We start from the raw sequence: 12,135 nt of genomic DNA on the forward strand, positions 1-12,135 counted from the left end.
CTTTGATATGTTACCACCTCAGCTTTAGCACACCAGCAACAATTATACCTAATACCTATTAATAACTTAACCTTCTGACAGTGACGGTAGTCCTTTGTCTGGCTGAACTCCACAGGTGTGTTTCGGAGGATATTGGAGAAAGTAGAGACTTTGAAGAAGAGGGGCATATTGATTTTTATTTTCTTGTTTTCTCCTTTTATAAGTGAAAATAGCCTTTAAGCTTTTTAGTCTCAAAGACTAAAAAGGCTGAAATAGAAAGGGCAGCTGAAATAATGGAAAATATAGTGCTTCACAAAGGTGCTATAAAGGAAAAGAAAACAAATGAGTTTGATGTGTCAGATCTGTCTCATCTGACCTGTCGTAATGCAGTTTTAAAGTGTTAGTCCATGTTTACAAGTATTATGACTTAAATATGAAACCTGGAGTTACTGCATTGGGTCTGTCTGTGGGATACAGATTTCTTATATTTTGTGGAAGACTATCGTAGAAAAATACTGTGAAAGCTTGCAAAACACTCGGGGCCCTGTTTCTCCTCTGAAGTGCTTTCCTTGCTGAAGCAACACTCAGAAAGCTGTAGCTTCCTCTGTTTTTTTTTCTTTCCTTTTTTGATTCTTTTTTTCCTTTGGATTTAAGTCCAAGTTACTTGTCTTTCTAGAAAGTGCCAGCATCACACGACAGCTGTTTTCTTGTTGCTGTTTATTTTGTCATGCTGCATCACCTGCCACCCTCCTTATAATTCGTGAAGAATACGTTCATGATCGTATGAGGCCATAGTGACTGTTTGTTATGGATGGAACTGGTTAGGAGAACTGAACTGAAAATATGTCGCCTACTGACAAACAGCTCCACTTCAAGTAAGCTCGAAGGACTGTTCCTTGCACATTTCACTCTATTAAATAAATTCCTCTTGAAAGTCATGTCCATAATTACTTGGACAGTGACACAGTTTTTGTAATTTTGCCTCTGTCCACCACCCCGTGGATTATAATTCAAGGGGTTTTACAAAATATTCTGTTAACTGTAGTTTGAGCTGTTAATGCTTAACAGCAATTGAACAAATTAAGAAAAATGTAAATATTGGGATGACGTTTACTTGGAAGCAAATCATTTGTAGTCAGTGACTGCCAAATGCTGTTTCAGTAGCTGCTTAAGGTTCTGCTTGTTCGTGGGTCTCTCTCCATTCAGTTTTGTATTTATTAACTGAAAAGCTGCTCTACTGGTTTGAGATCAGGTGACTGGCTTTGTCTTTGAAAAATATCCATTATTTTGGCTTTGTTAGGAGAGCTGAATTAAATTTCTGTTTCCTGTTGAAAAACAGCTCTTCTTGTATGGTCAAAGGACTATTCTTTCCATAGTACAGCTACAGATGCTTTTGCACTATGCTTTGTTTTTGTCAACCGCTGTCCAATGAGTTTTGAACCCGTTCTCACTCCTGAGGCGTAATATACCAACGATTTGTCACGTCCTGTGGCAGGAGGAACGCGAAAGATGACCTTTTGCATTCTTATGCTACACGCCAGGTTATGGATTAAATCCAGTAGAATGACGCTCCAGTGGTAATACACGTTCCAGCCCCAACCATAACCTTATCCCTAACCTTAACCACGACTTTAATGACGTTAGATAGTGTTTTCCAAAGCGATTTAAGTAAAATTAACGATTCCTAACGGTTCTCATGTTTCTCAATATAGGGACGTGGTGGGTGCCCGGCACCGCAATATACCAACGATTTGTCACCTAGCGTAAAATGTTACTCTTTGAGAGTGAGAACGTGTTGCAGTTTTGCAGCAGTTGGTTTAATCAAAGCAGATAGTTTACACTTAAAAACTTGTACTTCTACCAGCACTTACATTATCAATAAACACTAGTGACCCAGTCCACCTGGCAGCCATACAAACCCATGGCATAACACTGCCTTCACCATGTTTGACAAATGATACAGTGTGCTTCAATCACGAGCTGTTTCTCTGCTTCTTCATGCTTTTCTCTTCCCATCATTCTTGAACACATTGGTTTGTTCTTCCCACAGTGTTTTCAGTACTGTGCCAGATCTTTCAGATGTTTTCTAGCAAAGTGTAGTCTAGCTTTCTTGTTCTTGAGTGTAAATAGTAGTTTAAAACTTGTTGTTATGCCTGTATTTCCATTAATGAAGGTGTCTCTCGATTATAGACTTTGACATTGAGTGTCTTGACATTCAAGACCACGTCAGACAGTCTTCAGTCACTCACGTTTTACTGTTTCTCTTACAGGTTTATTTTGTTTTTTCAGCCTAATGTTAGCCTCCGTTATGCAAACAAATTACTCTTTAAACAGTTAATGCAATTCTTTTGAATTAAAGCTGAATGTCTGCACTTCAATCATATCTTGATTGTTTGATGTAAAATCCATTGTGGTGTTGCAAAGAGGAAAAAAAATTACAAAAATTCTGTCCTTATCCAAATCTTACATACCTTAGGGTGGGTGGTATTTTATTAATGTCAGTTGAAAACTTTTGACTCCAGCCGTTTTGATTATATTGCTAAAGCTAGTAGGATCACTGGGTCATGTTATATTTAGCAGCCCATGAGGTAACGAACTCTACGCTACTCTACTGCTCAAGACTAATAAGGGTAGAAGTGAGGAAAAAGAGAGTGATGCATAGAAAGATAAGGGGAGACACTGAGGACAGCAATGCTGTGCTGTATTAGCTACAGTTAACATAGTTGATGTTACATTGTGGGAAGGACAGAGAAGTGGAAGAGGACACGACGCACTGACAGCCTGGGGTCAGGGATATATATAGTCTGTGTGGATTCCTCTGTGCAACATAATTCAATTTTGTCAGGTTTCATTGTTTCATTTGTCTGTTGGCACAGTTGGAGAATATACATATTTAAAGAAAGAGCGGTCATTTCACAGTCTCACATCATCATTATTTCACCACTATTAGACAGCTATAAGCTCCTGTCTATGAAACTGTGCTCAAACGAATCTTCTAATAGCTGCAGAGTTTTTAGTTTGGTGCTCTCTGTCCCAGCCCCAAAACACAGAGTGGACAAAAAATCACATGAACTCTGCTGTATTTGGCTGTTTTGTTCCCTCTCCACACATCCCACTGCTTTAAAATATGCAGTTAAATGGGCGTAGAGAGCAACAGTGAAGAGGGAGCAGTGTGGGGGAGAGAGGAGCACCACCTGCTCTCATACCCACTGCAGAGAAGATACAGAGAAGAGCGTGATACAGACTCCCACTTAATGTGGATGCACACTAAGCTTAGATTGTACAAAGGTTTTAGAAATGTATATGTGGTTACGTTTTTATATTATGTTTAGCAAACAGCATTAAAACACACTGTGCAACTGCTTAACATGAGTATGACCAAGAATAGAGACAGCAGGAAAATGGTGAAACTGATGTCATAAAGCAATGTGGCTTTTACTTACTGCTTCTGATTCTTTAAAGGTCTTTCTCAGCTGTGAAGTGTGGTGACTCTTAAACATTACGTTTATCTCTGCTCCAAGTGAAAATCTTTGAGTATTAATATAGAGCCCCAAGGTTTTGATCCCTAAGGTTTTAAATGTGGTCCGGGTCAAGGATCTATGTTCTTCCCACCAAACCTAGAAATCCAGCATGCCTTTTTTCTTTTTCTTTATAAACCTCAGCTTGCATTTAGGTACTTTGTCGTGTTCCACGTAATGTGAAAACCGTGTTGTGAAGTGACTAGTTGTAGTAATGAACCAAAGGGAGAATTATCAAAGACCTTCATAGCCTAAGCTCACTGCAACAACTGTCCTGTTTTGATTTCTTCACACCACTTTCAGTAAGTCATTTTCAGCTGCAGCAGGCAGCTGAGGCAAACCCACTTGAGTTCTTTTCAGCATAAATCACTAGACACAAACAGTTAGAGACTAATAATAATAATAATAATAATGGATACTTTATTGATCCCCATGGGGAAATTACTTGTTTTTCTCTGCATTTGACCCACTAAGCAGGCGCCCGGGGAGCAGTGTGTAGGGACGGTACCTTGCTCAGGGGTACCTCAGGGTAGCCGTTAAGTGGATTCGAACCGCCGACCTTCCGATCATGGGGCGACCACTTTACCTACTGAGCTATCCCTGCCCCCTAGATGGACATAGTGCAACATTTAGCAATCAAAGAGCCAGATATCTTCCTCAGGAATTGTTTGTGACAAAAACAAATGTTTTGTAACTCCTAGAGGTCTGAAGAAGACTATCACGTGTTTACCGCTTCGAATTTAAGATTAAGCTATTTTTAAATACTGTTGAGTTTTTATAGATTCTTATTCTAGTGCAAGGGATGATGCATACAGTAAGTGTACCATAGTTGATCATAATTCATGCTACAGATATGGTAATAAACCCAAACTCTTTCATGGCTGATGTGGAACTGGGGAAGGAAATCAAAGCAATTTTCGTCAGATAAATGTGAAAATGTTTCTCAGCACTTATACAAAGAGAAATGCAGCAGTGAGTGCTAATACCATGTAACTGTGAATCTCCTGTGACCCCCACCCCTCAGGGAGTTTTGCTGCAAGTCATCTGTATTTCTTGTTTTTTAAAGCCAAAAATTCTAAATAAGACACATACAGAACAGAATAAAATAATCATAATGAATAGCTCCTTGCTTTCATGTTGGTCCATGTGGTCCTTCTAGTTCGTAAGAACATGGTGACATTTTGTTCACTCAGCCAGTACATCTTTGTCAGTAAGAAGTCTCTGGATCCCCAGACAGTGCTCCTGGTTTGGGATGTTCATAAAACAGACTCCCATGTATTTAGAATATCCTGGCAGTATTATAGCCTGTCCATCATAACTCCAGCTTATTCTTTCAGTGTGTGTTAGCTTGGAGTGTACAGAGAGAGAGGAGGAGGAGAGCACAAGTAGCCAAAGGCTTTGCCGGCACAACTCCCCAGACGCCTCATTTAACAGCAGCAAAGTGCTGCCAGGGAGCAGGCGTGTGTGCATGTGTGAGTGAGTGTGTGTGTGTGTGTGTGTGGTGATTTAAAGTGTATTTATTCTGTAGCTTGTAGCTCGGGGAACAGCCAGCGAGGCTGCCAGAGATGAGCAATGATGGGGTGCACACAAACACACACATACACACACCCACGATGTCTGGGGCTCTCCACCGGGGCCCAACGATCTTCACTTACCCTTCACCCTCCTGAAAGGGAAAGAGAGCAGAGAGGAAAGGAGAGATTATAAAATGCTAAGAGATGGAGAAAGGACTGAGGAGGCTCAATAGGGGATTGAAATTCCAGTAGAAAATAGGAAAAAGGAATAAAAGGACAGAAAGAGGGGAAGCAGTTACTTATAAGAAAGAAATACTAAGATCTAATCAGAAAAGGAGGCCGTTTGGATGAAGATGGGAGAGGAATAAAAGCAGGGATGGTAGATGTATATGGCAAGTTCAATCAAGCACATGGGACTGCTTTGTGTGATATGAAAATGGCACAGAAGGAAATAATTATTTTTGGACTTTTCATAGTATTTTGCATCACAGAGCATTGTTTTGCAAGTAGCTTTGAATGGACCACATCAGTAGATGTGATTTTCAAACTGTTAATTTCTTCCACGACAGAGGTCTAAATCATCAGTTTTAACACAATGAAGAAAGATGTCATGTGGATTTGTTCTTGTAAGTTACAGAAATAGTTCCTCTTTCCAATAACAATAAACTGACTGAATCTGGAAAAGCAGTTTTTAAGTGCAGTTATTGAAATTGCACTTATTTTTCCAAAGATATTTCAGGGTGTCAGGTTGATTCATTTAATGTGAACATTTTCAAAAATGTAATCATACAGTTTTTTTTCTTTATCGATTATTTAATGGTTTCACTGGATTAATTGGTCCAGCCCACTTGAAATCAAACTGGGCTATACTGTATGTGAACTGTGACTTAAAATGAGTTTAACTTCCCTGTACCAGAGCTGAGGGGAACATCGTATATACTCAAAAACGATATAATGATCATATCACCCTCTAATCTGATTAGATTGCACTGCAGTATAATAAGTATGTGTTCATGTATTTATCTTTTATACATTCTGCAGTGTGTGCATACTGTATTTCTATATGTGTTCTGTCTGGGTAGCAGCATGTGCATGCATGCATACCCTAACATCTGTCTCATTGTGACCTTGTATGTATATTGTACCAGACAGTGGTGCGCCATGCCCCTTACTAAGCAGGTTGGATAGATGAGCATGGGCTGTGATTCTGACACCACCACACCTCATTATCAACTAACTCCTGCTGAGACACAGAGGGAGTGAGGGGGTGGAGATGAATAGTTGAAGTTATTCATTAACAACCTTTTTAATCCTTTTTCTCCTCCACTCTGGACACTGCAATGTGTTCCTCTCAGGGTCCCAACTTTAGACAATCAGGGGACAGAGTTTGAATATAATGTGCCTCTATTAGCATGATCAAAACTGCAGTGTCAGGAAAAACATGCTTAGAACACATGTAAACATTTTTATTGTGAGCTCCAGTAAATTTGTTGTCTTTACATGCAAGCTGGGGTCAGTTCACCTGCTCCTGGTGCTGCTGCTCTGAGTTTTACTGCTTTTTTTGTGGATTTCATTGACTGCAACAACAGAAGCAGACTGATCAGTTTAACTCTTGATGTGACCTAACAGTGAGCATGAACACCACAGCCTGCTCTGCACCAGTGCAGCATAGTGCACCATTGTCAACTTCTGTCAACAGTACAGTAGACTAACCAATTTAGTCTTCAATGAACTATACTAAACTGTGTAGTATTTTCATACAATCTTAAACAATTTCAAATTACTATGCTTGAATTGTTTTATGAAAAATCTTCGGCACAACACCATATATAGATCCTATAAATGATTAAAAAATCTAGCATAATTTGGAACCGTACCCAAGCTTTAAATTGATAGTTGACTGAATTTCATTGAGCAGTCCTTACCTTTACTTCGGCATCTCTTATGAATCTATCGAAAATGAACATTTTTTTCTCCCTAAGAAAGTACAGCCCATCTGCCTTTATCTCACAGATGTAGGGTGGCTGTGGCTTAGGTGGTAGAGAAGATCAGCTACTGATCGGAAGGTTGGTGGTTGGATCTTAGGCTTCCCCAGTCTGCATGTCAAGTGTCCTTGGGCAAGGTACTAACCCCAAATTGCCCTCCGATGCGTTCATCGGAGTGTGACTGTGTGTGAATGTAGATTAGTTTGCACTTGTGAATGAGGCATGTTGTATACGGCGCTTTGAGTTCTCCGGGAGAAAAACGCTATATAAGAATGGTAAATGGCCTGTATTTGTATAGCGCTTTTACTAGTCCCCCCTAGGGACCCCAAAGCGCTTTACACACCCAGTCATCCACCCATTCACACACTGGTGGAGGCAGCTACAGTTGTAGCCACAGCTGCCCTGGGGCAGACTGACAGAAGCGAGGCTGCCATATCACGCCATCGGCCCTTCTGGCCAACACCAGTAGGCAGTAGGTGAAGTGTCTTGTCCAAGGACACAATGACCGAGACTGTCCGAGCCGGGGCTCGAACCGGCAACCTTCCGATTACAAGGCGAACGCCCAACTCTTGAGCCACGATCAATCCATTTACCATTTACCATCCATGTACTGTGATCCAAACTGCAAAGTTTGTGTCTGGTGATTTGTTAAGCTGTTTAAAACATTTTCATTTACCTGCCAATTCTAAAAATCACTTTGCTCGTCTTCTGTAGCACTAGCCAGAGCCCTCAGCTAGATGCTGAGGTTCCACAACAACAACGTTATTGACAACTTCAGCATGAATGCATCCCAACAATGAGAAGAGGGGAAAAAAATCTGTGGGTGCGGGTGTAAACGGGCCTTGGGATAACATCATTTACTTAATACTGATCTCCACGCCATTAGCTGCAAGCAATTCCAGGCTGCAACACACAAAACAAACTATTCTTTTTTTGTGTTTGTTTTTGGTTTATTTTGCCACTCTTACCAAATTCAATTTTGAAGTATATGTACTGTGTGTTTTCGGTAAACGGGCGCATCAGCTGCTTTGATGGTAGTAAACCACTCTCCAAGTATAATTTCTTTTGTGTCTTCTGTGGTCAAGCAAATTTATTAGTTTATAATTTAAATTAAGGGTTTAATGGCCTTAGTATCACAACAGCAATCAGGAGTCCGCACTTTCTCTGGGACGTGGTGGAGGACGGTTATTTTTTAAACAGCTTGTCAATGTCTTGAAAGCCACCTGTGAATTTCTCAGCTGAGATACAGTGAGATAAAACAGTGCTTATACTCTAATCCAAATTATCTTGGGAGCTTGAAAGATTCTTCTTATTTTGGGAAATAAACTAAGAAAATACCATCACTCTCATAAATAAATTTGATGGAAAACTAGCTATAGTCCATGCCCATAACTCTTCATTACATTAGGTTGTTTCTGCCAGACATATTTTGGCCTTTAGTCTCACCAAGCTGGAAATTGAAGTAGAAAGAATAATGTTATTATGCTAACAGGGAATAAGGAAAGCTCAAGAGTTCTTCACATTGTCCAGACAGTGCAGTTGTGTCTATAGTGTCAAAGACTATTTCCTTTATGTTCACCACGGACAAAGAAAGAAAGGGACATTTGAGAGCAAAGTAACAGGAAAGGCAAAGAAAGTGTAAGGAAGGAGTGCTCATAGGGAGAAGAATCGTAGCACGCCCGCATCAATGTGGAGCTCTCGATAGACTGTCCAATTAGATTAATGAGTCCACGGGATTAGCAATTACACACACACACACTTTCATACTTAACCTTTAAAAAACACATGTTCACCTGCAGCAATTCATCCAAAAACATATTGATCTTAACCTTTTAAATGTTTGTTAAAAAAAAAAAAATCCAAAGAAATTAAGAAGAGACCTCAGAGAGAAAATTATGTGAGTGCTGACCTGTCCACTTGGAACCAGTTATGTTGCTTTTTGCTGCATCACTCTGATTCCTCAAGCAGAATCCTAAAAGCCAGCCCATTTCACTTGACGTCATACTGATCTATGGGCAAGTGTACCCCTGTTCTCAGAGACCTCGTCAGGTCAATAGTGCAAACCTTTTCTCCGAAAATTTATTGCATGGTATATTGAGGATAGACTTTAAACACACAGTGAGAATTCATAATACTGGGAGAAAGATAGGGGAGTAGGTGGATGGGAGAAATGAAAAGGGTTAAAAAGGGAGAAAATGAGAGGGTGCAGAGGACAGAGCCGCAGAGAGAAAAGGATAGGAGTGAAAATGAGGGTGGAACAAAAGACAAAGATAAGAGATGCAAGTGGCGAGAGATCAGAACCGAAGATGAGAGAGGGAGAGAGGAGAAGGAAATATTGGTGTGAAAAGAAGAGAGGTAGCCCAACACCGAGATATGGTGAATTACTATTGATCAGGCTTAGCATATTTTTTCTCGTCTATGTTTTTCACTCCTTCACCTATCTCCCTTTGTCTCTTTCCTCTTCTCACCCATTAATCTCTCTTTTCTGCAGCTAGTTTATTGGTACCATGTATTGTCAAGACTGTTTAACTTATAATATGCTTCTATTGCCTACCTGTCTGTTGTCCTGTGTGTTGCTAAACATCCTTTGGTTTCCGTGAAGCAAGTGCTCATACAGTATGCATCGAAATGGATCATGAACTTTTTCACAGAGAGTAAAACTAATCTCAGGAAGCTACAGTGTGTCCTTTAGTGTTTTTGTTCTGAGATTTTCTCAGTTTGTTGGCTGAAGAAAGTAACTTACCTAAAGCAATGATATGGTTCAAGCAATATGACTGTAATGATTGTAAACGTGTCCTCATTGGATCAAAAATGTAACTTCCTGCTGAGGTAAATGCCTGTACAGTTAATAAAACCATCATATTCTTTGTGTTTAGTGGGAGTTAATAATTATTAGTAGACTAAACTGAGATGGGTGGGAACATGATAAACATTTTACCTGCCATACTAGCCTTATCATTTATAACAAAGCTCCACTTAGGTACTCCATCATAGAGGCTCTGGTGTCAGTTGTTTTTGCCAATATCATGTGTCAGCAAAGATTTGTGCAGTGGTACAGAAAATTGCAAAGACTTATGTTTTCTGTCATAATAGAAAAGGCAGTGGCTAAATATAAATGGATTTGGAAATGATCAGCTTAAGAACTTATCCATGGAGACAAGTGCACATTTAATTCAATTCAGATTTGTTATTAAGAGTCCACTGTGTCTTGCATCATCAGCAATAATATCTGTAAACAGACCTACAGTGCTGCACCAAGCAGCATGCGTGTGAACTGCTGGTAGAATATTATTCTGCAAACAGAGCAGTATTTTAATCTGTTGTAGTGTAAGTAACCTGGTACAGGAAGAATTTCATATTATAGACATGTATTTCATGCTGTAGGAAATGTTCTTAATTTGAAGAAATCACCTCTGTTATCCAAACTATACACTGTTGTTAGGTCAAATGTAAAAGTCTGTATCTCATTTCTTCTCTGTGTGCCAAGAACTTAAAATCCCTCAACCCCAAAACACAACTGTTTTTCGGACTCTGCCTACAGCCCTGTGATATCCCAAATGGTGCATTTCTAGAAGAAGTTAGAAGTTGAGGTTTTGGCTGCTGTCTTCAAATCAAGGGTGTCCAGTGCAATAGGGCTGTTCAATATAACGATATATATCGGATGACGATATAAAAACGTCTATCGTTTCGCAAAATAAACTGTTTACGGCAATATTTTTTCATCGTTTTGATGGTCACTGTAGTGGCTATATTCATTTCTTAAAGTTCTCCCTTTCTGGACAAGCGCCTGTTTTTATGCGGTGTGGTTAGCAACAACGACGGTAACAGCATCGCGTGTCCGCTTGTTTATGTTCCACATAAACCTTTCACAATAAAGCTCAAGATCCTGTTGAGACTTTTCAAAATAAACTGAATCACGTGAAAGAGCAGATTATTTACGGATGAGAATTAAAAAAGAGCTGCCAAGTGCTAAAAAATAAACCTTCGACTCAAACGTTAGAACAGGCCTTTCCCCGCAGCACGCCGTGTAATAAATACTCACCAAGAAAACGGCGGCCATTACAACTTATGTCTAAAAATGTATCGTTTCATACATCGGTTAAAACACTCGACTCCAGCTACATGACGCGCAGCTGGAAACACTTCACGCAAGACGAGCTCCCCGAGATTCACAGAAATTACAGAAAATGTTACATTTTTGTGATTTATATCGTTATCGGGACGATAGAATTCTTATATCTGGATATGAGATTTTGGTCATATCGCACAGCGCTACAGTGCAATGTGAGAAATGTTGACATTGATCTAAGTCGAGACTTATTCACAACTGCGTGGTTTATTTCTCTATTCTAATGATTTCAAAATCAGATCTCACTGGATCATTTTCATAATATCAGAAAAAGCAAGCCACTATGCAAGCAGTTAAATTGTTTTTCTTAAGTGTGCAGTTGAGGGGGATTGCTGTAATTTGAACACACCTGCCAATCATCTGCATTGATTATAACAAAACTCCATTTAAGTATCTAATGTTGACATGTACTGTAACTTAATGACGACGTTAAACTTTTTCCCCACATGATGGAAGTTTGTCAATCCTAAGAAGCAGACCTGTATTTTTAAATGCACTCAGCACTGGCTGACAAAACTTTTTGCCAACTCTCAGGTTTCTCCTCCTTCTGCCAGTCTTGAAGTGCACATTTATCATTCCAGACAAAGCACACTGACTACTCACTTGTTTTGCTGGGTAGTACTATTGACTTAATTCATCTTGGTCTGGTTTCCAAAGTTTCTCATAACAAGAGAATTGATGAATGCTTCCATTTTGAGAGAATGTATAATAAGGAGGTCGTCCATCCAAGAACATTATTCATAACTGTATGCTCTTTTGGTTCATCAGTAAAACTCCCAACTCTTAAATGTTTTCAGGCTTCTTAACTTAAAAAAAATAGAGTTTATTTTTGATTCAGGCTGAATACTTTTCTTCTCATTTGAATCACATTTTCTTCAGGTGTTTTGTAGCTTTATTTCATTTCTTTCTACAGCTGACATGGCTGGGAAAACTGAAGTGAATACATAAAATTTAAGAAATTTTACATGTCGTGGAGCTACACTGTATTTTTTTAGTAAAGGCGAGCAAGC

The 12,135-nt window shown here is 39.5% G+C and overlaps 1 protein-coding gene across 2 annotated transcripts in view; it reads left to right on the top strand.

The window, feature by feature from the left end:
• The window catches only part of itfg1 (integrin alpha FG-GAP repeat containing 1), a 155,388-nt gene that overhangs the window by 118,492 nt on the left and 24,761 nt on the right, over positions 1-12,135 (top strand). The window contains exon 15 of one of the 2 annotated variants that reach the window (XM_082526687.1): positions 116-275. The exons of the other annotated variant lie outside the window; for it this stretch is intronic. Within the exon in view, the coding sequence (XP_082382813.1) occupies positions 116-219 (104 nt within the window). The 3' untranslated portion in view covers positions 220-275. Of the gene's footprint in view, positions 1-115; positions 276-12,135 lie in introns of those variants that run through there. 2 annotated transcript variants of the gene reach the window in all.

This window comes from Aulonocara stuartgranti (genome assembly GCF_965226115.1).
Source record: "Aulonocara stuartgranti genome assembly, chromosome: 1".
NCBI lineage: Eukaryota > Metazoa > Chordata > Actinopteri > Cichliformes > Cichlidae > Aulonocara > Aulonocara stuartgranti.